General features: G+C 53.2%; 1 protein-coding gene across 1 annotated transcript in view; it reads right to left on the minus strand.

Moving 5' to 3' along the window:
• Positions 1 to 4,571: 4,571 nt before the first annotated feature.
• XXYLT1 (xyloside xylosyltransferase 1) overlaps positions 4,572 to 26,352 on the minus strand; it is a 31,728-nt gene continuing 9,947 nt past the window's right edge. The window contains exons 3-4 of the mRNA XM_057382597.1: positions 17,879 to 18,011; positions 4,572 to 7,023 (exon numbers count right to left, since the gene is read on the minus strand). Coding sequence (XP_057238580.1) covers positions 6,627 to 7,023; positions 17,879 to 18,011 — 530 coding nt within the window. The 3' untranslated portion in view covers positions 4,572 to 6,626. The remainder of the gene's footprint in view (positions 7,024 to 17,878; positions 18,012 to 26,352) is intronic.

Consider the following 26,352-nt stretch of genomic DNA (forward strand, 5'->3'; position numbering starts at 1 on the left):
TGCTGAAAAACTGTTGAGGTTTACAAGTAAATGACTCATGATAGGATATTTCATTACATTTGCTTTAATAATGCTGACTTCGTGTATTTCTTATTTTTGCAATGCTGGCTGCTTTAAAAATGTGAAACCCAGGGGTGTCAGCACAGGCACGGTGTGCTGACCTCCAGTATCTCTTCCACCCTATGGAATTTTCTTCTACATCTGTTCCTGMAYCTTTTCCAGGTAAAATCTTTTTGAMCTGGAAAATATCTGGTGAATCTTACACCAGTTTTCCCATCCTTTTGCCTAAATTGGGAATCAAGCTGCTACCTTGGGGTTACCAGCCTTCTCCTTTGAACGTTGGCACAGGATTGCCATCTTCCTTCTGCACAGGCATTACAGTGAATTCCCATTATTTAACTGGAATACACCCCAGTGCTGCTGGACTCCAGGCACTGCTGTTTCCCTTCTGCAGAGTGCAGTGGTTTACAATGCCAGGACATTTTTACATCTTTTCCAGTTACTGAACAAAAATTGCTACTGGAAACCTTTGCTTTTCTGTAGCAAAGAGTTCCCCAAACCGCTGAGCACAGATMCTGCAGAATTGCAAAATTTCATTTGTTTCCAGGAGAGGGTGTGAACATTGCTGATTCTCCTCAGCTGCACCATCCCTGTCCTTAACCTGAAGGCTGCTTTAATCCCTGGGGATGGCTTTTCAGAGCTGATGCACAGTGCTCTGCTCAGCACAGCCTCGGTGGCTGATGGAGCACAGCCCAAGGGTGTTCTCGAGGCCGAAGCTGTGGCTCTGTGAGTGCAGCCTGCAGGATGCACAGTCAGGCAGAGCACAGCCTGGCATTTTGGCCATGTMGCCCACCTGCCTGCCCTGCACCAGCGGTTCTCCTGCCCTGTGCCCACAGAGCAGCTGCTCAAGTGGGTGCTCCTGGTGAGCCCATCCTGGTCTTCCCCCTGCAGGTGGGTGCTTGGCCTCAGCAAAGTGAGGAATTGGGGGGATGTGTTGCCTCCCAGATCGCCTTCCTGCTCTCCACAGCTCTACTCTGTACCCTTGGATTATGTCCTTCTACATCTGCACCACCCAGCATCACCAGTGAYGAATTTTGTTCCCATTTGATCACCCACTGCTCTGAATCAGCCACATTTTCTGCAGTTCTTCACACTGGCTTTCCATTTCTCTCTCCTGAACAGCTCAGCATCAGTGGCAGGTTCTGCCATGTCACCATTATACCCCATTTTCCAGATAATGATTTTGATTGCAGGACCATAGGGCCTGTCATCTCAGCTGAGCATCCTTTACCAGCTCTCCATGCCCCCATTTCACAGCTGAGGGACCCAAKCTCACACATCCATTCTTTTTCTCCCCTACTGCTGCTGGTGTTTTAAGCATTCCATATAAAACTCCCCTCTCCCTTGAACTCAGCAGATTATGAAGGGAATGACTTTGCTGAGTTCCCAAGGTAGCCAAAGAAGTCCTCCAGCATAGAAAAGAAATGAGTTTGAAAGAGAAAAGCACACAGCAAAAAAAAAAAAAAAATACAGCTTTTCTTTCTGACACACTGCCTGGAGCCCCGTGTGCCACAGGGCATCCACAAGTGATTTATTCCCTAAACTGATACTGTCCTTAGGATCTGAAAGTGTCTGTTTATCCGACCAGCTCCAAGGAAGGGATGTGTTGTGACAAAGGCCCCAAACTTTTCAACAGCTGCAGAATGCACTGAGAACAGGAGGTCTGTAGGTGATAAATGCAGACAGACCTTGCAGTGCCTTCTGTGAACAGGGCTCTGCTGGCAGCCTGTGGCTTGCACAGCTTTAGGATTGTCCCCAGCAGGGTCACAAATTGCTGCTGAATGATGGCTGAGCAGGAGCAGGAGGAGAAGCTGGCACTGGAGCTGTGCTGGTGCAGGCTGTCACTGGGGACAGTGCCCTGCCAGGGCTGCACACTGCCAAATCCATCAGGAATGAGCCAGGAGAAAGAGCTCGAAGGTGTTCACCTGTTCCAAGGGAGGTGGAACCCCAGGCCATGGTGTCCTACCTGCCACAACAGCAACATCTGCCCTCAGCAAACAAACTTGGCTCTCAGGAACACCCCACAARCTGCTGAGCAATTTGGAGGGACAATCCCCTCACTGGTGGGCAATGCCAAACCTCCCTTCAAGTCCAGACCTGGCTCATTCTGACAGCTCCAGACTCTGCTTTTTACAGCTTTTCCTTCAGGTAGGCAAATTGTCTAAATTAACACTCGGTACAATAAGAGCTAATGCCCATGGAATACCTCAGGAAGGTAATTTGCTCCAAGTGCTTCCCTTGTTAGCRGCTGATTAGTGAATAAATAATTTCCAGAGGAGAACTGGACAAAGCAGACCCTGCTGGCAATGAAAAGGCTACAGGACTGGGCAGCAATTTCTGTGCAATTAGTAATTAAATCCTCAGAGGATTGTGATGGTCAGAGACARAGCTACTGAAAACCTGTGTGAAAAATCTACAGGTGCTGGGGAATGTGTCCCTCCATGGCTCTGCAGAGCTTTTGGGGGAAAGCTCACAAAACATTGCAGCAACCTAATAAAATCCATATCAAAAGGAAAGGCAGGCAGTTGTCGATCCGTGTCCCAGGCTTGCTGCTCTTTTTTTTTCGGCCTTTTTCTGCATCCCTCAGGACAGATTTCACGCTGCCCACGGCTCTGTTGAAGACAGAGGGGTGGTTCTGGTGCCTGCCTGCTCTGCTGCTGCCAGGCATTTCTTAGCAAAGGCAAAATAATAGGTTGGCTTTTTTTTTTTTTTTTTTTTTTTTTTTTTTTGGTTTGTAAAATCAGGAACTCCATCTTAGCGCTGAAGCCTGTTGTTAGGCTTTGTGTTATTCTTGGCACGCTGACCGAAGTGCGCTCGGTATGAATAGCAGAGCTGAAAAGTAAATATTGTATCCTCTGGGATCAGCGGAGAGGGAGGGCGGTGATATTGCTTAATGGAGCACCCCAGTGCCTGTTTGGGTTAGGCTCACAGTAATTGCTCCCTAGGTGAGTTTATACCAACAATTGATCATTTCAAATRGGAAAGAAGAACAAATGAGTAAGAGAATAAACACTGATCGTGTTATGAAATGCAGGAGAGGGGAGCAAAAATCCCATGCAGCTCCAGCTYGGGGCTGGAAGCAAAGCTGGACAAAAAAATCACGAATGCTGTTTTCTCTACATGCGATTTTTCATGAATGCTCAATGCTAAAAGAAACTGAATTTTTCCCTAAAGCTTAAGTGACTTTCCACAGTCTGATCTTCTATAAAGGAGGCACCTTTGCTCTCCCATCCCCTTCTCCACCCTGGAAAAACATGGGGCTCTTGACACAAGCAGAACTTTGCTGTGAGCCAGCAGGTGAGAAGACAAGCAGCAGGAATCTGTGTCGGAGAAGCTCTGGGCTGAGTAACCTTAGAGTAAAACCCACCATGTTCTTCCAGAGACTCTGGCTGGGGCCCCCACAGCTGTCCCAGGGGTGCAGTGTGCCCCATCCCTCACCACCAGGACAGGACTCCTGCTCCCCATGGCTGCGTCCCCCTATTGCTGTGTCACAGCACCATGTCCCCACCTGCCCTCTCCCGAGTGCTGCCTTTATCCAGCTGCATCTCCAGAGGGGCTCCACCCAACCCACAGCCAGGCTCTGGAGTCTGCAGACGCTCTCTGCTAGGCAGGGGCCAGCGCTGGCATAAGGACATGGAAAACCAGTCCAGGAAACCAGGAGCTGCCTGTCAGTGCCAGGGCTGCTGCCACAGGGTCACCACAGCAAACCCCAGTGCCAGGGCTGCTGCCACAGGGTCACCACAGCAAACCCCAGTGCCCACGGGTAAACTGGGGCTGCTTAATGGTTTCTGGGCATCTTTTACCATGATGGTGCTGGCAGCTGCTGGTCCTGGTTGTGGTGGCCTTGGGCCAGCACCCCAGGAGCAGGAGGGAACGCTCAGGTCTGAACGTGTGCCTGGAACAACACCTGTCTGAGGGTGGGCTGCAGCAAGAGGGCAAAGGAGGATTGGGAAGGAGAGTCCCCATTCTCCCAGGAATTTCCATTGCAGGAAATGCACGGGATGGCCCAGCAGGCACCAGCAGGCTGGGCACTTAGTGCAGTGGCAGCCTGTGGGGGTCCTGGGCAGCCGGACACCTCAGGGTACAGCCGGACACCTCAGGGTGCTGCCGCTCCGGCCGAGCACAGCCGGCCCTGCCCGTGGCCGGAGCGGAGCCGGCGGCAGCACCCTCCGGACAGGCTGAGCCCACAGCCCACAGTCCATCCCGGGCAGCCACGGCGCTCTGCAGCTGAGCTCATTAGTGCCTGCAATCAGCAGGGCATGAAGGGGAGATAATTACACAGCAGCGCGRCTCTGGCTACGTGCGGGGTGTATAAATAACCCTGCGCGGTGCTCACTGCGCTCGGGCACGGCCCCGGGGACCGCGATGGAGGGGAGCGGTGCCTGGGGAAAACCCATACAGCTCAATTAAACGTTTCACTTAACCACGCTTTTCCTAGCTGGAGAAAAAATGTGCAGTGGGTTTCCCAGTGGACTGTGATTTTGAGCAAAGAAAAAAAGAAAAAGAGTTTATTTCTGGAAAATATCTAAGCAAAAGGTTAAAAAGTTTCTCTCTAGGGCCATAGTGGCCGCATGTAGGTGTTTTCCCCCCCAGATCCCGGGACTCCAAGGAGAGGGAAAAGTGTTCCCARTCCTATGGAGAGCATCAACTGGCTGCAGGAGAGGCTGAACAGTGCCTGGCCTATCTCCAGGGATGGCTGTGCGCTTCTGACCCCAAAGAGCCCTGGCTCCCAAGACAGGGAGCCTCACCCTGCAGCACCCATCATGGTGCTCCCAAGCCAATCCAACACTCACAGCCACCCCAGAGCTGCTCAGTCCCCACTAAAAGCTGTGTTTGCTCACCACCCCACCCTTCCCAGTGCTGGTGGCACAAGTGGCCTGGCCTGTATTTCCAGCGTGGCCATTTCCAAACTATGGCAAGGTCCTGCCCTGGCATGTGAAAGCCCCATGTGTCATTGGTGCCACCAGTGTACCCTGACCACTAAGCACCAGCAACCCTCCTCATCCTTCAGGGAGCATCACCTGCCCCAAATCCTGCCYCACTGCAGCCTCCAGCAAGCGTGCCTGCCTTGCCTTGCACAGGGAGGCTGGATCACCTTGTTTTTTGGTGAAAACGTGAGTCTGACACAGCAGGGTGCTGCTTCTTTCCTGCACCTTTCATCACCTCTTTGCTGCTCCTTCCCTTTCCCTAAGAAAACACTTAAAGATAAGGTTTAGTGCTATTTGGAAATGGGTTGGTTCAGCCCATCAGACAGGGCAGGGCTCAGGCTCCAGCCCATTCCACAGTCTGGTGTCTSTGCACATCAGCTGAAGGGAGGAGAGCTCTCCCCTAATAAACCTCTCCCTGGGCACAGGGGAAGGAACCCAAGGCACTCCTGCCACATATGGTGTGTTCTGTTATTAGGTTAAGCCACAATCAGGTCCCCATCRCTCTGTCTTGCACAGCACAGCACATCACCCAGATGCACACAGGGTGTCAAACAAGCTGGGCTGGAGGTGGTTAATGAGCTGTGGATGTCCCTGACACAGACCCGTGCAGGAGCTCGCCTGCCAGCTGGGCTCACCGAGGCAGCATTGATTTAGGGAACAGCCTGCTCAGYCTGGAGCTCACTCATTCACAGCACAGGCAATTCCCAGCTCCTTCCAAACCAACCTTGGCTATGGMAGTGATGATATTTTAAAATCCAGCTTGTTTATTTGCACCACTCCCACAGCATAGATGTGGGATAAGCTATATGGGGCACCACATTCAACTGCCCAGCAGATACACATCAGCTACTTTTTAATCATGATAAGAGCAGGAAACCTCCTATTGCACAGGACTTCAGTTGTGCCACAGAAAAACAGCCGAGCGTGTCTGACATCCGCAGCTTTATTCTCRTATGAAAGGTTTAAGGCAAAGCTAGAAAAATGAACCTATTGCTACACACYCACTGAACACTTCTAGGACAACACAGGGCAGTAAAGCTTTTATTGCTAAGAAGAAGCAACTGAAGGCTTTAAAGCTCATCTAGCATTCAACTTTTGTTTGTAAGTGACCCAATTTAAAGCAGCTTTTCAGCCTTTAAAGCCCGCTCGCCTTTCTGGAATGCTTCAAAAGGAAGATGACCTGAGGACAGTGTCTGCTCYCCGGAGGGACCAGACCAAGGCTCTGCATGAGGTGCAGCAGTGGGTCACCAAGGAATGATGAATGGAACCCAACTGCCTGGGGGGGCACCTGCTGACCATGGGACAAGGCAAAGCTGCCCAGCACCCAGGGAGCAGAAGCAGCAATCTCTGATGGCCCCTCGGCTGTGCCCATGGGCACCATGGGCTTCACCAAGCAGAGCCAGGAGCTGAGCCCTGGACACAGYGAACTGTGGATGTCCTGTCCCAACAACTGAACAGCCCTTCCTCTTGGAGAGTGAGGCTAAGGCAGGAGGATACTGAATGCTCTTGGGATCCCTCGATCCCCCTGGGATGTGCTGGATCAGAGCTGGTCACCCTTCCTGAGGGACTGTTGGTGCAGCCACTAYGGCTTTGCAGGTCCTGCTGCAGTCAGAGCTGCTCCTGGGGGCCGGGGGGGCCTCAGTCCTCAGGGATCGGGGTGTTGCAGTTCCCGTGGTAAATTTTGACCTCCCCCTCACAGTGGAAGTACTGGTCAAACACATCGCTGTATCCATGGTCCCTCCACCATGTGCAAAGCTGCCGGTTCCATGTGCAGTCAAGCACGTGGAAAAGCTCTGGGTGCTCCATCCCCACCATAGTGAAGAAATCCTGGTCCCCAAGGTGGCCCTTGAAGTGGTACTTCTCTGTCAGCTTCTGCACCATGGTGGGCTCCAGCAGCTGGTTGTAGAGCTTGGATTGCCTCATGGCTTCCAGGTTCAGGAGCAGGACACCACTGTTGAATCCTGGCAGCCCATCGGGAGGGGGCTCCCCCACTTTGGTTTGGGGGTTCTCACGGCGATACTGCCAGAAGGTGTGCCTGGAAAGAGAGGAAGAACAGGAACAGGGACGTCAGGGAGTGCAGCCTGAAGAGCAGCCRCCTCAAGTCTGGGCAGGGCAGGATCAGAGCACAGGATCTACCACCCACCCAAGGGATCTCACAGTGCGTGTCTTCTATCTGGAGGCACCCAGCCTCTCAGAGAAGCCAGTGCTTCACAGGCTGCCTTTTTCTCCATCCCGTGCACAGGATATCACCCAGACTTCAAACCAGTCTGCTTCCCATCTCCTAAAGCCCCTTTTGTTTCTACCAGCATCACTCTGGTGAGCAAGTGGACACAGGATCGTGTGACTGCTCACACGGCTCTGTGGGGAGACAAAACCACATCCCAGAGCCTTGGGCAAACCACCAGAAGTGTCCTAATTTCAATTACCTAAGCAAGCAGCCCAGAAATGTCTGGCTGCTTTCTCAGTCCTGGATTAGAGAACACACCTCACCATACAGACACTGGCTACTCCCACTTGCAGGAATTGAATTAATCCCATGTTATTCCCCAAGCAGCTGGATCAACCCTCCAATATTGTTTCCATTGAGTCTGAAAATCGTCTTCCCTCAAACAGCATCCTCTGCTGCCAAGCTGAGCACCTGAGAGCTGTCTGAGCCTGTGGTTCAGAGGAGGGCAGGAGGSACCTGTGGCCCCCACCACTGTCTGATAGCCCAGGGCTGCCAGCACTGCTGTCTCCTTTCAGCTCTCACACTTCAGGTAAAGTTACAGAAGGGTTTTTTACACCTTGCTGTGAAGATGTCAAGGAGTAACACTGTTARAAAGAACAAGTCAAGCCTTCCACTGGCTCCTCTTCGAACCCGAAACCATCCAAACTCTCCATGCAGCTCAAGACCACAAGAACTTGTTGGTAGATTTAGCACCCAAATGTTTAAAGTAGTCCCATGCTTTGCAAGCTGAAGCAGGACTCCCTCAGATACAAGAAAATGCAGGGACATTTGCCCCTGGGACAGCTACAGAGGCAAGGCAGGTACTCCTCCACTGCAAACATTTAAATTTAAATTTTCCTTCTAAGAATCCGTGTTCAACTCCCACAGGCACTTGCTCAGGGACTCCTACAGAGATCAGACTATCAAACCCACCCTTCTGGCCTGTGCTTTGGATCCCCAGCACAGCAAGACTGGCCAAGGTGACAGCCAGGGCTCAACAGCCACCAGCAGAAAATGTGGGTCTATTAGTGACGTCAACTCTGAACGAATATCTTCTTTATTTTCTGATCTGAAGAATCATGAGCATCATCACTTCCTTAAAACTTTCCATTAAAGCACTGACATTTCCCGTTTCATTAAGGGTCTTTAGACCACTCCCTTTCACCTGATTCAGAACGGAAAGGGATTTTCCAAGTGCCAGTTTCCCACAGAAGGGGGACTCAGCTTTTAAGCAGTTGTGTCTGTGCTTCCCAGAGAAGGGGAGTAGAGGACAGGCTGCCCTTGGCATTGGCAGGCCATGGTGGRGCAAAAGCAAATCTGTATCAAATGAGTCAATTTTCCATCAATGCCGTTCCCCAGCTGACAGCTGATAACGTGCCCTTTTCTACAGGAAGAGGAGACAGAATGACAGGCAGCAATTGTTCAGCCCTTCCTCCCAGCGCTGGCGTGACAGGGCCATCCTCCCCCAGTTGTGAGTGGGGTGTGGGGCTGGGAGGGAGGGTTGTTGGGGCCAGGGCCATCCCCAGGGAGTGATGCTGAGGTGACATCCAGGATGTGACGAACTGCAGGTGGCTCCACAGGGCCACTGGGCTGGGAACCTGCTCACAGCTGAGCACAACAGCTTTGCCATGCTGGGCTCAGGCCAACCCAGGGAAAGGTGGTGGGGTCACAGCCAGCAGCTGTTTAGCTGGGATTTTTCTTGGCTTTTGTCTTTCAAACAGAGGGATTTGGTGTTGTCCTGCAGGGGACAGGACAGAGAGAGAGTGGCTGAAAGGCACCTCCACCCAGTTAGAGGTGGAAGGAGTGGTGACTATGAGAGCATTGTTCTCTTCAAGGAGATGGGGCCGGGGAAGCACAACAACCAGCCAAACAGCTGAGCCAGCCTGCACCCACTCCACTCTGTCCTGCACAGCATTGGCCCTCGGCACCCACCTCAAATTTTGGCAAAACGCAGGGGGAACACTCCAGGAGCTTGATGAGCGTGCTGTCAGGATATGTCCTTGGAACTGAACATCAAGGAACTGAACCCAGCTGGATGCCATGGAAATGTCTCCCTGACCCAGCCCCTGGAGTGGCCAGGATCTCCCTGGGAACAGGCAGTTTGGGCAGGGCAGCGTGCCCTCCTCTCTGAGCCCCCRGCAGCAAAAGCCTGGCCAGGAAGGCAGCCCGGAGATGCCAGTGARCACCGGACACATCGGGGCAGGAAGCTGCTTGCCGGGAGAAAGGGAGGAGAAAGGAAGAGGAGGCATTTGGGGCTTTTGTTAACTGCCCTGACCCATCCAAATGGGAGGGGGACAGAGGTGACCTGTGGCCCCAGCCCCCGTGCCATGGTGAGGGGAGCTGTACGGGGCCAGCCGCGAGCGCCCGCCTGCAGCCCCAGCAGGCTTTGCTTTGAGGAGCTGTTTATAAACAGAGCCGGCGTGTGCTAGGAAACATCTGGACAAGAGCATTTCCAAGCATTCAAACGCCAGGCCCAGGCAGCCCAGATAAAAACCCTGCTTCCAGCAGGACTTCCCTTGCTGGCCCAGCACAGGGTGCTGCGGCCGCACCTCCCCTGCCTCGCAGCCCGGCAGTCACAGAGCTGTCACTGCACCCTTCCAAACACCTCACTGGGGACAGCTGCCAGGGCTGTATTCTGYAGGGCCTTTGCCTTCATGTGCAGCAAGGGACAAACACCAGGTGGGGGAAAGGCTTTGTCCAAATTTGTGAACTTCCACTCGTTCACTTCAACTCAGTGTTATGGGACAACTTAATGGGATGAGTGGAAACYATTGGTAAAGCAGCTGGGTGCCCCAGCTGGCAGGAAAGGCAAGACACAGGGGTTMGTGCCAGCTGGGAGAGCAGCAGCAAGCTCTGAGCACTTGCCCCRCAAGCAGCAGACTGTGCCTACACCTATGTGATGTTCAAGAGGCTGCAGCGCTGCCACGCCATCCATGCAGCTGCCACAGGGTTTGCTGCTGAGCATGTGGACCTTCCTSATGTGGCCACATTGCCAGGACCTCACTCTACAGGCACCTGGGGAATCAAGGAGCCAGGCCAAAAAGACATCAAGTGAAACAAAATGCCAGGCCAGAGCCAGGGTGACTGTGAWCAGAGTGAGGAAGGCTGCAAGGTCWCTGAATGCCACTGTGCACTGCATGAACCCATGCAGAATAGTACCCAGAGAGGAGGGCTGAACAGCCTCTGCCTCACCAATGGGGAAAGCACGGCCAACAGTGATGGGATAAAGCCACAAAAACAGGGGATCTGCAAGATTCTGGATGTTTATTACAGAACCAGTCAACTCCTTGCTCGAGCTCCCTGGTTTGCTCCCACCTCTTGCCAAGCGCTGCCAGTCTGTGAGGGCAGGGTGGGCAGCAGCAGTAGGTCAGCACCTTGAGGATGCATTTTGTCAGCAAGACTCTCTCACAGGGCTCCAGGGCTGGGGGACCCTGAGCCCCATCCAGCCACGCATGAGGCTCCTGCAGCAGAAGGGAAGCTGGGGCTGCCAGCCATCCCTCTCTGAGGCACTCTGACAGCAGCCCTGCCAGCCCAAACATCAACTCAAACAACAAGAACACGCTCTTGTACCTCCAAATAGGCTGTTGAGCTCCTGAGCCAGAGCCCAGATGGCTGCCAGCGTTATCCCCAGCTGCAGGCACGTGCCCAGCTGGCAAACACCACTGCAGCTGTGCAATGAGCCATGAGGCACAAGCGCACCTTGCTCCCTGCTCCGTGTGCTGCCAGGACTCTCCTGGGTGGCAGGAGGACACCTGGCTGTGGTCCCACCCAGCAATCCCTGGCTGAGCTGCCCACCTGCTGGTGCCTGGGACCCAGAGAGCTGGCCAAAGAGGCAGATGGGATGGGAGCCCAGTGCCCTGATGCCCAGTGCACAGGGGATGTGCTTGAAATGGAGCAAAGGGGAGACCCTGATAGCAGCTTCTGTCCTGCCTGGAGGAGAGGGTTTGGGCAGTGGGGAGGGCAGAGKGATGGGAATGACAGCATGGTCCATCCAGGGGGTGATGGTGGCTTTCCCCTGSAATCCTTAGCAAGAATAAGAGCACAGCCAAGAAACTACCCTGCACCCTTCTCCTCTTGGCTAATCCTGACTGTGGCAGGCAGCTGTCAGCCCCTTCCCATCACCGTGTTCARCCGAGATTCACCCTCAGGAAAAGGCCAGCCCCCCTCCCTCCCTCCCTCTCCTCCTGAAGGCATTGCTGCAATGAAGGTGGGCCCTTCCAAGTTTCTGTTGCACAAAGGGAGGGAACCACMCGGGATTGCACCCAGAGCAGTCCATCCAGCTCCCTCCTCCGGCCCTGGCAGCCCCACCTCAGCCTGGCCAGCTCAGCGCTGTGCAACAAAGCAGCCCTTGTTGCTAATTGCTTATTTTCCATGTGCAATTGCTAAACCCCTTAAGGAGCCAGGACAGCAGGTTCAGTACCAGAGCAGTACATGGCACCTTCACTGAGGCTGAGCAGCTCGTGTAATCCAGGAAATCCCAGCTCTGCACACCTCAGGAGCACCATGGACCCAGTGATGTGCAGTGGCATCACCAACACAGCAGTATCCCTTGCTCTGCAGGGGGAATTGYCACCCTGGGGCAAAACAACCCCAATTTCCATCCCAGGACAAAGGGCAGGATGCATTGGTGTGCACATCAGGACCATCTTACCCTTCTCTGGTGGGTTTGGGGTAAAAATTCAGCTCAGGCAGGACCTCCAGCCCTCCCATGGAAAATACTGATGAAGCAACAGATAGAGCTTTTCAATGAGGACATCAGTAATTTCTTAATAAACTTCTCACATAATGCACAAATTATGTCTGTAAAGCGCTGGTCTCTATCAGAGTCTGCATGCCAAACTTTTAAAAGGCCTGTATTTAGAGCAGCAAATTGATTCTCACTGATGACATTTCTGCGTGGACTTAGTCCAAAAAGGGGAGCACTTAAATAGATGACAAATGACAACTTGTGAACACAACTTGCGAGCAAAACCTTTCTTTGGGACAGATTTTCAAGGGTGGCCCTTCTCACCACCAAACATTTGTACACCCCACGCCAGTGCTAAAATCATCCTCCAAATAGAGGTGGGTCCATAAATCCCTGTCTGGGTCACATCAGTTTCCTCCCCTCTTTAGATCAAATGCCTGTGGCACTGGTGGCAGCACAGAGCAATGACCTGTGTGTGTCAGACCATCCTCTACCAGCACCAGYACAGAAAGGGGGCCAGCCTGTTCACAGGGACACTCTAGAACACTGTGAGSCTAATTACTGCCAAAATGGCAATTTCTATTGACTGTGAATGAGCTCTGCTCTGGCAGTGTTCTCCTGCCTGCCTTGGAAGCACAGGCTGCCTGCTTTGGGCCATCCTTGCCTGCTGATAGGACTCTCAGGGACAAGGGAGATGYTCTCTCTTCACAGAAGCTCACCTGCTGCTTAATATTATTAACAGTATTTGTGCTAATCAGTGCACAGTTGTGGTTGTCAGGTCTTGTCCAATTTATTGATTGCTTTTAAATGACATTTCACGTTTGAATTGTAATGGGAAAAAATTGGACAGGTCCTACATATTAATGATGTTCACAGATATAAACAACACAACCCTTTACCTTCTTGGATAATTTTTTTTTTTATCAGAGGTAAAGCTGAATTCCTGAAATTAATTCTGCTGCCAGTTCCTTTCAGGTTCTGCTTGTTCTGTAATTTTGGCTGCTTCTTGGCAGCCACTGCCAAACAATTCCTAGAACCGTTTTCCCCATGTGTCAAATTTGCAGCAGCATTTGCTACAAATCAAGTCAAACTCTTGAAATGGTTTAAAATCCAAAGTGCACAGAGTCCAGGGCTTGCAGGACAGTGGGCAGGCAGCACTGAAGATCACAATGGCACAAATGGCAGGGCACAAATTCTACTGCCTTTACTCCTGAGGGACTTGGGGAACACAGAGCCCTTTGTGGAAACCGGCTCCCTGCTTCCACAGGGCAAAAGCCCTTGGAAAAGAGTAAAGTTACCAAATCAGGGCCACCTGCCTGCATGAAAAGTCCACAACACTAGGGAAAGTCAGACAGAAGGACCTGCCTGCTGAGGATGCTGATCTCCAGTTCTGGAAAGGCCCATCCCAGGCAGCAGCCCACCTGCACTGTCACATCTCACAGCCTCCCCGCTGCCCCAGCCAGGGAATCCAGCTGCTCCTTGCCTGCAGCTGTCAGCCGTACTTCGGGGTTTTTTTAGATCCCAAGAGAAGGTACAGAATGTTCTGTCTCAGCCCGGACTCTGACAGCCTGGCCTGGCTATGGATTTAGCATGAGCCTGCTCACAGCCCAGGATAACTCCTTTCCTCTTCCAAACATCTGACAAAGTGACTCAGCGCCGCTGCTGAGAACACCCAGCGCTGCGAGTGCTGCGGGCCCCACGTCCTCAGTGCTGCTTCCACCCATTAATGGGCTGCTGGCGCTTCTCTGCGTTATTTTACCAACTCTCAAACAAACAAAATGCATATCAGGAGCACACAGCAAACTCACAGCAGCTCCCACGCGATCACAAGCAGAAACAAAGCTTTTTCTTTCTACAAAATAATGTCCTGTTTGAGCTCTCCCGAGATTTTAGGCAGAGGCAAAGGCGAATGGCCTTGCAGCCACGCAGGGACCCAAGTGTCAGTCCTTTGTAGTCTGTAGCTGTCCCTTTGATGTAGATATCCTTTCCTGCTGGAAAAACTTTTATCATTTCCAACACTGTGGATTCCCAAGACGCCTCAAGCTTAAATTAACTTCTTGCCATGGTRGACAGCAGCAGAGATCACACCCAACAGTAGAAATGAAGGCAGCAGCCACCCTTCCAGCCCCTGCTGTGTGCATTCCTGGACCTGTGAAGCTCTGAGACCTCTCCTGACGCCCACCATCACAGCAGGTATCTTCCTCCTAGCTGGAGGGGGTAAAAGCACCCATTTGAGGACCTGGGGATGAGGTCCTCCCTGCTGCCAGCAGACCATTCCTCCCCAAGGAGCCCTCCAAGGGAAGATGATGGGGGCAGTGCTGAGGGGCCCAGGTGGTGCTGGCACTCTGGTGGGCACCCAGAGCCCACTGCTGCTGGCAGTGCTGGTGACAGTGACAGCAGCAGCAGTGCTGAGGCAGCAAAGGGGCTGGGATGGCTGTGGGGATCGGAGCAGGGAGCATGGCATGGCACGCTGGCCTGGGGTCAGTGCCATCCACACCACTGCTCCTCCTCTCACATGCCACCAGCGTGACAGCAGGGATCTAGAACCAGGAAACGCAGTTAAGAATAGGGTTTAAGCTCTGCCTTTAGTAATCTGAGACCTTTCAGGACATTTTGGGGAGTGCCACAGTATTTCTCCACTCTGTACCTCTCAGCCACGGGGCTGCTTTGAAATGAGGAGTCTTATCCCTTTGGCACCTGGCAGCACTGAGCTCTGTGCCTGGGAACAAGCGCTGAGCCAGGCCAGGCTGGCAGGGAGGCACAGCAGGTTTGGGCTGCACTGCTGGGAGGTGCCATCGTCAGGCCCTGATGGGGACCCTGCTATGCCCCTGCTATGCCCTGCTGCTCACACCTGGCCAGGAGGCTGAGGGGCAGCAAGGGCTGAGGGGCAGACGTGCTCCCATCACCAGCCATGGCACAGCCCCTCTGCCACTGGAAGCCACTCCACAGGCAGGGCACACATCCACAAAGACCCCAAGGACAGTGACCTGCCTGCCTGTCTGGTGACTCCCACACAGGCTGTGTCTGTAACAYGTTTTTTAGCAGGGCTCAAGAGCAYCAGAGAGCCTGGACTTCTCAATTTGGCCAGGATCTGGCATGGAAGGCTCAGTGCAACGTAAATATTTATACAGACCATCATTGCTTTATGTAGCCTGGTAAGCAGGACACTGCCAGAAATGCTGCAGGGGACAACAGGACTTTTAATTAACGTTATGATGCTCCAGAAGCACCTCCTTGCATGGAAAGCCTTTTGGATGATGCAAACTTCAGATGCAGATTCTAATCTTTCCATCAAAATCACTCCCACTGAAGACAAAGCTCACGATCTTGGCCACAGTGCAGGCAGACACATGAGCAGGCATATGGCAGCTTGGGAAAAGGCGCTTCTGCAGGCCAATATCCAAACARAAGTCTGGCAGGAGGCATCCTGTGCTGCCATGGAAAGCTCACAGGCATCTAGGAGGCTGCTGCACAGGCGGAGCAGCCTCTTGTGGGACAAAGCTCTGCCTGCAGCCCCATCCACAGAGGTCTTGGCCACAATTTGCATCCAAAGCCAAAGGAAGGACAACATGCCAGGCATGGACAGGGTGCCTCTTTTCCCTGCTGAGGCTGGAGGACAGAAACCCAACACCGATGGCCTGGGACCTCAGATCACCTCCTTCACCTGACATAGGCTCCTGCACCTCTCCCTCTGCATCCAGAACCTCCTACCAGACACCACAGCGTGATCCACACCCAGCTTCAGCAGGAGCTACTGATCTCCACAGGCCACTCCAACTCACCCTGAGTGGCCCCAAAGGACAGGCCACCCCAGACTGTGCAACAGTTAAATCCCAGCGCYGGCCTAGCAGGAGGGCCGGGAGATCCTGTTGCTCAGAGAAATGTGTTTGTCCAAGACAAACAGTGGCCGGGCATTGTTTCAGCATGAGTCAAGCCAGTGGAAACACTCCCGTGCCATCCTGTTTTGCTGTCTGGAGGTTTCCCCTACCTTCAGGATATGCAGACAGGCTCCGGGATGTTTCCGATTTGCTGTTCTCTTACTCCTCGGTTTCCCATAAGTGTCTGGGCCCAGGGCTGCTCTGTGCACCAGCGCAGCAGCCTGAGCCTTCTGCAGCCCAAACCTGTGCCTAGAAAGTGCAGCTCACAGCCACACAGCCACAGTGGGAACAGATGGTGGACTGATCTCCATTCACCTTTCCTACTGTTACACAGCAGGAAAGATGGCACCCAGACCCTTCCTGGCTTACCCTGCCCCAGGGATGCGAGTCCACAGCTCCACGAGCAAGCTCAGGACAGCTCTGCTAACTCACCCCAAGTCCTCTRATGCTTTGGGGAAAAGCTGGTGCTGCAGAGAGCTGTGTGAAATGGTGAGGAAAACGTGAGTGGCAACATAAGGACCCCCACCATCACCCCGTAATCCTCCTCCATCCCCACAACCATTTTCCCAACTGATGCTTCAAGCCTGCACACATGGCAAACCACGCAGCTGGAGCTGACACCTCTTCTTTCACACCTACAAGATGTTTTTATCTTTCTAAAAGTATAAAAATAGCAAAAAATATCTTTTTTTAACAAAGACATCTATGCTTTGTCAGCTCATGTTTGCATCCAGAAACCCTTTTAGCAGTGAGGTGCGAGCCCTGCAGGGTGCRGGGCTTGGCGGGAGGGCAGGCTGGAGTTTGCACAGCTCGCCCCACAACGGGTGATCTGGCGACAAGGAGGATCAGGAACTTGTTTTCACATGAAGATCAAAACAACACAAGMAGAAAAGCACAACATAGCCCAAAGTGACCCAGAACGTCAAAACTGCAACAACACAAAGTTCAGCCCAAAAATGCAGCCTGTGAGGGCTGTTATTGCTYGGCRTGTTTGTCCCCACCGCAGGCGGYGGGAGGRGGAGAACACGGCTCTGCCTTGGGTCAGGTATTCAGTGCTCAGCCCCGTGATCCCATGCCTTGTCCCCTGCCATGCTGAAAGGCCCTCCAGCAGAGCACCCCAAACCTYATCTCAGTCCCCTCCAGGCACACCCGGTCCCACAAAACACATCCAGGCAGCGGAACAGCATCTCCACTCCCTAGTTATGCGTGGAAATAATGCAAAACCCTGCAGAGACAAAAACAAAYGATTCCACCCTGGACTAATTGCAGGCGAACAAACGCTTGATTTACCCCGTTCCAGGCTGCACCGCTAACGAAGGGGATCTGCCCTGCCAGATCCGAGGCCACAGTCCCACAGCCCCGTGGCTGCTCTTGGCTGCARCTCTTCCCTCCATCCTGCTTTAAGCTCTAACAATTGGATATGATTAACTGGGGCTGGATTTACCATTCTGGGCACCAAAATCCTGTCAGGACACCCAAAGCAGATAGAGGAGCCCTCCACACTCTGAGTGTGGTGCCACCCTATGGAGACAAGACCTCAGCATCCATGTTCCTCTAGTTCCAGCTCTCCCTGGAAGTACAAAGAGTACAAATCAGGTAGAGAGGCAACCTTATGCCACAGACAGAGAGATGTCTTTATCCAGCTCAGTGGTGACTTCTGCAGTTTGAGCAACCACATGCTTTCATATGGTTTCGGCTTCTAGGAAGCAATTGGTGGTGATTAGTGACCATCAAACCCCTGTTGATGAACTTCTCTCTGTCTCTACCCTTGTCCCATCTGGATGCACAGGCAGCAGGAATGGCTGCTCCGGATCTTTGCAGCTCAGCCTTTGCCTAAGAGCTGCTGGTCATGTCTTAGGAGGTTCAGTAGGAAAGGAAAACACATACAGACCCCTTACACTTTTTATCTTTCTCCAAGAACTTTTCCATTAGGATTAGCARATCTAGCCAAGCCATCTCAGATGCTCAAACTCAGCTCTGCTGGGATCCATTAAGGCATCCTGGAGCTGACTATCTGATTTATCCCAAATTAAAAGAAAACCCCAGGTCCATCCTTGGAAGTTGAAGACACCGGCCACCCACTAACCACTCCCTTCTCCCCACGGGTAGGGGMCTGTACCTGTACACTGGTTGCATTTCCCTGGCAATCCCAATGACTGCTCCCTCTGGGAAATKGTCAAACTCATCAAACAGGTCTCGGATGTTGGTCTTGTACTTCAGGTCCAAGTCAACCTGGATGATCTGTGTTATTTCTGAAAGCACAAAGAGGAAAAGTCAGCAAAATAAGACAAAACTGTAACCAGTGATTCCCAGCAGTTACTTGAGGAACTGCACCCAGTGAGGATTTGGTGCAGTCAGCTCCATGGGCAAGACTCGACCAGCTCAGGGCAAACACAATCCAGCTGCAACCTCTGCAYGAAGCAAACAAACTTCAACCATCATGAAGCATTTACCACTTTGTGTTTGCTTCAGAAATCGTTTCTGGTGACCTCCTGCTTCTATCCACTCCCTCCCTCCTTCCTTCCTGGAAGACTGGTTTTCCATATAGTGAACAAAAACAAGAGGTAGCTTTAACTCAGCCTCTTTCCCTTTCCTGAAATGCTTCTGCAGTGCCAGCTCACTGCCAACACAAAACCCAATGTTTACCTTCTGCTACCAACTCCATGAGCATTTCCACCTCCAGCCCAGAGAGCATCCATCCACCCCTGGCACRACAGCCCAAAGCAATTCCCATCATGGACAATATCAGTCTGCCACATGACACCTCCAGGATCAGCTGCACAAACCCATGAGCTCCCAGCAGCTTGGCATGGGCTTCCCTGAGGGCAGAGATTACAGCCCTCTGCCTGCACAGAACTGCTGGTGATMTGCAGCAGCCTGGAAGACTTTATTATTGCTGGTAGTACCCTCTCAGAGGCAAGGGGGGTTGTGGAGGCATGGAAGCATCTTCTGCTTGCAGTGAGACATCAAGAGCAAGRAGAGGCTGGAGGACATCATTCTCAYCATTCTGAGSTCGTTAMCAGCATCAGGCCCCTGCCTTTGTCCCAGTTTTCTCTGCAGCACACAGACTGGTGGATGGAGATGCTGCCTGGGAGAGTGTGCAGGAGATGAGCCTTGTCAAGGCTGCTCGTCCCAGGCTCATCTGGGGACGGGGCATGGATTGCAGCAGGCCAAGAGCAATGCAGAAAACGCTACAGAGATGAGACCATCAGATGGGATCCCCCAGCCACAGGCAAAGCCATGGCCATCTTCTGTCCAGCCCAGCTCAGCCCTTCTCAGGGTYGGTGAGTGGAGCCATCCCCAGGCCGTTATGTAATGCCCCCACTATTTATACACATTATAAAAGCCAAGGGCAAATTGGCCAGGTTGCTTAGCACTCGRCACTAATTGGATTGTAAGGCTCTGTCAACCTGTTTTGGTCCCACTCACCATGCACAGGTGCCCTTAGAGCTCCCTGCAGGCTAGACCTGCCTGTCACCACCACTTCCAGAGCAATTAGCAAACCGAGCCCTCATCCTTCCTCCTGCCCAGTACCTGCAGGCAGGAGGACAAGCCCTGCCTGCCCTCATCTTCTGCTGCCTGCATCTGCTGTGCCTACAGGCAGAGCCTCTCATCAGGCTGGTGTTGCTGGGGCAGTGCCCACGCTCCAGCCTTCCCACCACCTTCCTCATCCCCTCACCCTGTGGTGTTTGGGACAGGCTGCTGAGAGCAGGAGGCAATTGCTCTCTTTTCAGCCCCCAAAGCCACCATCGGGACCCAGAGGCACCAAGAGCAGCCAGGCACCAGCAGTCATCCCCCAGCACAGGAGAGCAGCTTTGCAATTTCAAATGTGTTCATTGCTTGATGTTTGTGTTTCAAGCAGATGCTGGGCTGCATAGCAGCTCGGATTTTTTTGCAGATTGTGCACTAATCTGGGGCTCTTGGCAATTGCTCATACCTACCATGTTGTCCTCATTTAAGAACAAAAAGGCCCTGTGAGGTTAAGCAAGAAATATACTGCTTACACTGCAAAGCACCCAAGCAGAAATATAAATCAAGGAGAAATACTATCTGAGCTACAACTCAGGCTGTATCTCAATTTATTTTTTTTAACATCTATCACGCTCTATCTGTTAAAGGGAAAGGCCATGCTCCCTTCAGCCGTCAGGACGGCAATCCTCGGGCCTACCTAGTATTTACCATCACCATAATCCTCTGTTTGCAAAGATTTAAAACCCAGGCACAGTAATTCACCACAGGCTAAAGCAGGTCTTGACCTGAAAGCAATTTCCCCCAGCCTTCTGAACTTCCTCAGAAATGGCCAGTGCAACTCAAGCATATGAATCAGCAGAGCAGCAGATCTGAAGTGAGGAACAAGACATGTATCCCAAAGGAAGCAAACCTCCCCAGCAGCCCAAATTACAGCAGGGCAAACCTCCAAATCCTAAACGATACCCACTTGAGAATACCCAGACTGGTCACAAAACTCCAGGGCAAGAKGATCTCAGACTTACAGTACAAGCTGAGCTCCAGAGAAACATGGGGAGCCTGAACCCTACAAAGTACTGCTGGGGCTAGGAAGAGGGGATGGGATTCCCAGGGGCATCCCAGCACAAATCACCCTGGTGCACAGCAGCCTGACGATGCCTCATCAGGTTTCAATTAAATCAACTGTGAGGCACGTCATCCGATTGTTCTCTAAAAATTACAGATGAATGCCAACTGCAATTAATCACAGCAGAGACTGAAAGCTGAGCTTGGAGGAAGCTCCAATCSCAACCCTGAGCCCCAGCACCTCAGTGGATGAAAGGCTCTGGAGGGTCCCCGTGCAGCCCAGAGGGTGCTGCTCAGCCAGCTGTCCCCGAAGGGCTTGGCTGAGCAGGGAGCAGGGCACGGGCACAGCTGCAGTGCCAGGCAGGGATAACAGTGCCACAAGAAGCCCAGCATAGAGACACACAGTTTATTTACACAAACAAACTGGGTTCTCCACCCTACCCTTCATTAGAGGCTTTCCAGGGTTTGGCTCACCCCTGCACACTGGTCCCATGCTGTGCCCTGTGTTTCCCCCAGGAAACACGAACAAATTAAACCCAGAAAGCACCAAGTACTTTTTTTGTTTTAATTTTTTGAGATTTAAAAAAWTTTTTGGTAAAGCAAGCACRAACTGCAACACTAAGRCGTAAGTGAGCATGGGTGACATTAAGCATCACTTTGCCAGATGCAGCTTGCACGCACAGATTATGGCTGAGATGATTTCTCTGCCTGGGACTGGCGAGGGGCCAGGCACTAATATTTATGATGYATCATGCTCTTTCACCCTTCTACCGAGCGCTTTGTCCTGGCTGCCATGTGGGGGTGGAGGAATCGCGTGCTCTCTTAGGCACAAGCTGCTCAGAGGGATCCAGCTGGAAATGTGGGAAAAGGCTGACTGTTCTGCTCAGCAGTGAGTTTTCTAACTCTGCCATGCTGTGTATAACCCTCCASTCTGTTCAGCCACAGCATGGGAAGGGGAGCTGTGCCACTCAAAGCAGAGATGGTCTCCATTAGCAGTGACAGCTTTACGGCACAGGTTGGCCCCATTTAAAGCTCGTAATGTTTTACTGCAGCCTTGTATCAGCAGCTACAGCAGGGCTGTGCTCCAGGCTCTGCTCAAAACCTCCCCCCAGCCCWGTCCACAGGAAAAAGGCCAACTTCAGAGATGCCTCAACCCCCAGCATGGCAGGCAGGCAGAGGTCATGTCCCTGAGCAGTGGTTTGATAGCGGCAGAGTAGAAGCAAGAATCAAAACCTATTGSAAGTGCTATAACTCTCCAGCCCACTGACAAGCTCATGTTGGCACAAGCTCAGCCCCCTCAGAGCTAAAAATCSTGCCTGCAACTGGTCTGGCAGAGGAGATGCTTCAAGCAACAGTGGGATGGCAGAAGGGGATGGGACACCACCCCATCAGGCTGCACGGTGCCCAAATCTCACACACTCCTCAAGTAAACACCAGGGCTTGTGGGAATTTGGCTCTGATCCTGCCATCCTCTGCATTGGCACCTCCACCTATCTCAACAAACCTGTTTTTAAGGACTTAAGCATTCTGACACCCCATGCTGATGAGGAGAGACCCCTCTGACATAGAATCATGGAATTGTTTAGGTTGGAAAAGACCTTTAAGATCATCAGTCCAACTGTTAACCTGGCACTTGGCACATGATCAGGTGGGAGCACCTTGACTTCCCCACGCCCCCTCTGCATCACAGYAGCAACTTCTGGGGCCAGAGGCACCTTGGGAGGTGAGATCAACAAGGGCACTGCTGGGATTGCCGAGCCAGCTGTGTGACCCAGGCACAGCACCTGGCCTTTTCCATGGAGCCAGGAYGTGCCAGTCCTGCAACACAAGGACACAACACCCTGCTGCAGTGCGGGGTGGCGGCTGGGAGATGGCCTGCTGAGGGCTGGGACAGAGAGCTGCTGGAGGCAGAGCTGCAGCCAGCACGGGTGACACAGTGCAGCCAAGTGACAGGAGTGTCCCCTGCTGGCTGCAGCTCTGGGTGCTGCAGGGGGGTGTGGGGAAGAGCCAGGGGGTGGCTGTGCATTCTGCCACTCCATTGGACTACCAGAAGGAAGAGAGCCAAGCAACCAAAGCTCTCTGAGATGGAGTCAGAAGGGCTGGGGATCTCCGGTTTGCTGGTCTACAAATGCTGGGCACACCTGGACAACATCCCCTCAACCTCTCTGAATCGCTTTGATCAATGTTTTTTCTCAGTCAGAAGGTTTTTTAGCTATCCCCATCATGACAGGACAAGATCCCAAGGAAAGAAGGAGATGTGAAGGACCAGCAGCGACTTTAGATGGCTGCCCTAGGCAATAAACCTCCTGGAGTAGGGCAGCAGCCACCCCAGCTCCAGCAGGGAATGCGCCTGCAGCAGCCACACAAAGCTGCCCGTGCTGGCTGTGAACCCAGGATCCWCCGCCCTCACTGCTCAGAGAGACGTGCGGCCAAGAAAAACTCCACACCCACAGGCAGCACCACGGCCAGGCATGGATACAGAGTGGGTGCCAGGCTCCAGAGGTCCCTGTGCAGCCCAGAGGGTGCTGCCCAGCAGCAGCAGCAGCAGCAGCCAGCTGTCCCTGAAAGCCTCGGCTGCAGCGGGGAGCAGGGCACRAGAACAGCTGCAGTGCCAGGCAGGGATGCCAGCGCCTTGACAAGCTCAGTGTGGAGGCACAGTTTATTTACACAAACATGCTGGGTTCTCCATCCTGCCCTTCATTAGAGGCTCCCTGGCTTTGGCTCACCCTGCACTGGCAGCTGCCCCTGGCCACTCTCCCTGCTGCTGTCAGCAGGGCTGTGAGCAGCTTCCTCTCTGGCTGTGTGCTCCCCTGGCCAGGCCTTGTTTTCTGCACAGCCAGCCTCCCCTCTGCACCCAGGATTAATCACCGCTGCCTGCCCCGCTGACCTCGGCAGCACCGGAGAGCCTCACCCAGAGGAAGCAGCCAAGGCAGGGGCACACATGCACGTGTGCAAGCACGATGCTCCCCAGAGSTCGCTGCCAGCGTGCTGGCGACTGGGGGCGGCTGCAGCTCCTCTTCCCAGGACACAGTGCTGCTCCAGAGCCCACCCTCCCAAGAGAAGATGATGCCACAAAGCCCTGCACCAGCAGAGCTTGCCAAGGCRCAGTGCAGCTTACCTTCCAGCTGCGTGCTTCCACACAGCTCCTGACATCTGCCACGCAGCCAAGGGTCCCCTCCGCTCCTGGGGACACCCAGCAGCCGCCTCCCCACCCAACAGCCTCCCCTCCCTGCACAGGGGGCCCGGGCAGTGCAGGCGGCACTGTGCCCCAGCCAGCCGGCTGCTAACCCGGCTTCTGCAGCACTGATTAGGCACCCAGCAGAGCAGAGCAGTGGCTGCAGCACAGCAGCTAATCAGCCTATCAGCTAATTAAAAAATTAGGCTGCCTGCCAGAGATAGATGACAAATCATTGCTACCACCCACGCAGGGCAGGCACCCGCATGAGCCCAGGGGTCTGGAGCAGCAGCAATGTTCCCAGGTATTGATGGCAGCATCACTTTGATCGCCTTGCTCCACACCCTGCAGCCATCTCCTGAGGGAAGGAGAACACTCAGCGGGAGATGGATGAGTTTTGTTCCAGGAAATTAATTTTTCCTGTGCATCCAAGTGTCCCCTTGTAATCCATCAAGGTCTGARGGAGTAATATTTAGCAGTACTCAACACCTTGGATCTTAACTGGACTCCAAGACAGCGACATCACTGAGCACGCGACAGCTTTCAGGATGGAGCTGGAAATGCTGTTTGCCTTGTATTTAATATATGCTGCTGCTGGGGGAGGAGTGTGAAAACACTTTTTGGAGCTGGAGGAAGAGCAGCAGGAAACCTTTTAATCAGACAAAATAAGGTTTGATTCCAGGTTGCTATAAATTATCAAAGAGTAGATGGAGAGCTGTGAAGTAACGACCAGGTGAGATGGCAAAGGAAACCAAAAAGATACAGGAAAATAAATTTTCTGGGCTCACATCCCAGTTAACTGCACGCACTGGGGGAAAGGGCTGCAGGCAGATTTTGTCCTTGTTTCTTCCTGCTAAGCTCTAATGAGCTATGGCAGAGCAGGGAGAGGCTGTGGGGGAGAGCAGCMCTGGCATCAGTGCCGGGTGACGCCCAGCAGCTTCCAACCCTTTGGGGATGGGCAGTGGTCTGGCTGGGGAGGGAGGAGGGCAGCACCCACCACAGCACCGGGACATGAGACCCCACTGCTCCATGGGGAGAAGCCAGCCCTGGCCTGACAGATCTAGGACATCCAAAAATAATCGATGGTGGCACCGCAGCAAGGGGCAGCCAGCAGAAGTGATGAGCAGTGACACTACCCCTGGGGGCTGCGGGCTGTGCTGGCCCCAGAGGCAGCAGTGCCACCGGGAAGGGGTCTCCGCCGTGACACAGCACCCAGGGGTTTCCAGGCATTTGCAGAGCAGCATCCGTGTCCCCCCCATTGCTGCAGCCCTTCCTGACGCCTCCTCCACACCAGGGCTGGGGCCAAGGAGCTCTCCTGCCWGGGCAGCCACATCCCACAGGCAGCCAGATGGGGCGAGCAGCTCACCTCAGCAGATGTGGATCCCCCTACAAGGGCACAAGTGTTTACCCGGGGAGAGCTTATTCAGAGGTCTGCTGTTGCCCACTCCTGAAAAATATCATGGAAACAACTCTCTCAGCACAACAGGCTCGCCCCAGCAAGGAACAATGGCTGGCACCGCTCTCCCTATTGCTCGCAAATTCATCACTCCAGCCTCTTCCCTTCCCATCACAGGATCTGACATAAGTGCAAGCAGCCCAGAGACAGAATGGGAAGAGAATCTGGATGTTTTTCACGTGCTTGCGGCATGAAGCGGGAAGGAAGGTTACGAGAACACATCAGAAACTATTAACACCCCCTCCATCCCTGTAAAAATGGAAACATTTTTGCCAGAACCTAAACCCTTCAGCTACTGCAGTATCCCCCAGGAACTGTGGTTTGGGATCCTGTGGCTCTGGGGCTGGCTCCCACGACACCGCCACAGACCCCAATCTTCCGGGCCTTTTCCCAACATTTCCCCGTTGGTAACACACARTCAGGCCTGGAGCATCTGGGACAGGGGCACTCCCCTCCCAGCCCTCTCCCGACAGCTGCATCTCTGCATTCCCTGATGTRCTGGGGCTCAGCAATGATGGCTCTGCTCAGCCAGCAGGAAAGAATCAGGAGTGATGCACTTTCAAAATGCTCACTTATTACAACGATTACAGTGATTTGCTGAGCTCTGTGGGCAGCTGCCCTGTGCACCAGGAATTGCTCCACAGCTGACAGCAGCAGGAAGGGGGAGTGATTCCTCCCCATCTCCCTCTGGCAGCCTCCACCTCGGGGACCTCTGGTGCCCTGTGTGTCACAGGATGTGTGCAGTGTAACTCTGCACATGGGTGCTGGTGAGGGGACACATCACACGTGGGCACCTGGCACCCCACGGGCAAACAGAGGCTGACCTGGGCAATCCTGTGCTGTGGATTCAAACAGTGCAGATGAAACGTCGAATCCTCATGCACACATCCCTACAAAAGCAATCAACAATGTCTTCAGGATGCTGCCTGTGGGCTTTTCCAGGACACTAGCAGAAAACAGTTCTTGTCAAGGCAATACTCCAGTACACAGACTGTTTTCCTGGTGCCTCTGTGCTTAACTCTTTCCCCCAGCTCCCAGGCTCTCCACCTTCACAGCCAAGAGCAGGAGTGCTCCAGGTGCCCAGTCTGGGCACAGGCAAGGTGCCCTGAGAAAGCAGARCACAGCTCAGTGCCTGCTCCAACACGTCTCCTGGCTGGCCTTTGCCTTCCCTGCAGCTCTGCTYGGTGGGAAAGGAATAAGCTGATGTTCACAGAGGCCTCTGTCTCCGGGCTGGTACTCCCAGAGCAGACAAAGGCTGATATCAGTTTCGTGGGAGACCAAGCTGGAGCCAGCAGCTGGATCCTGCTGCAAAGCAGCACCAAACCCCAAGTGACTGGGGCTGGGTCATTATCAGGCTGCTTGGACAAACATCATTATAATCCTGTCTGTGCTTAACAATCAGTACAGCTGCTGATAATGAGCTGGAGAA

Source organism: Malurus melanocephalus, unplaced genomic scaffold (assembly GCF_030028575.1).
Source record: "Malurus melanocephalus ecotype Western Australia unplaced genomic scaffold, MMel_1.1 scaffold_576, whole genome shotgun sequence".
NCBI lineage: Eukaryota > Metazoa > Chordata > Aves > Passeriformes > Maluridae > Malurus > Malurus melanocephalus.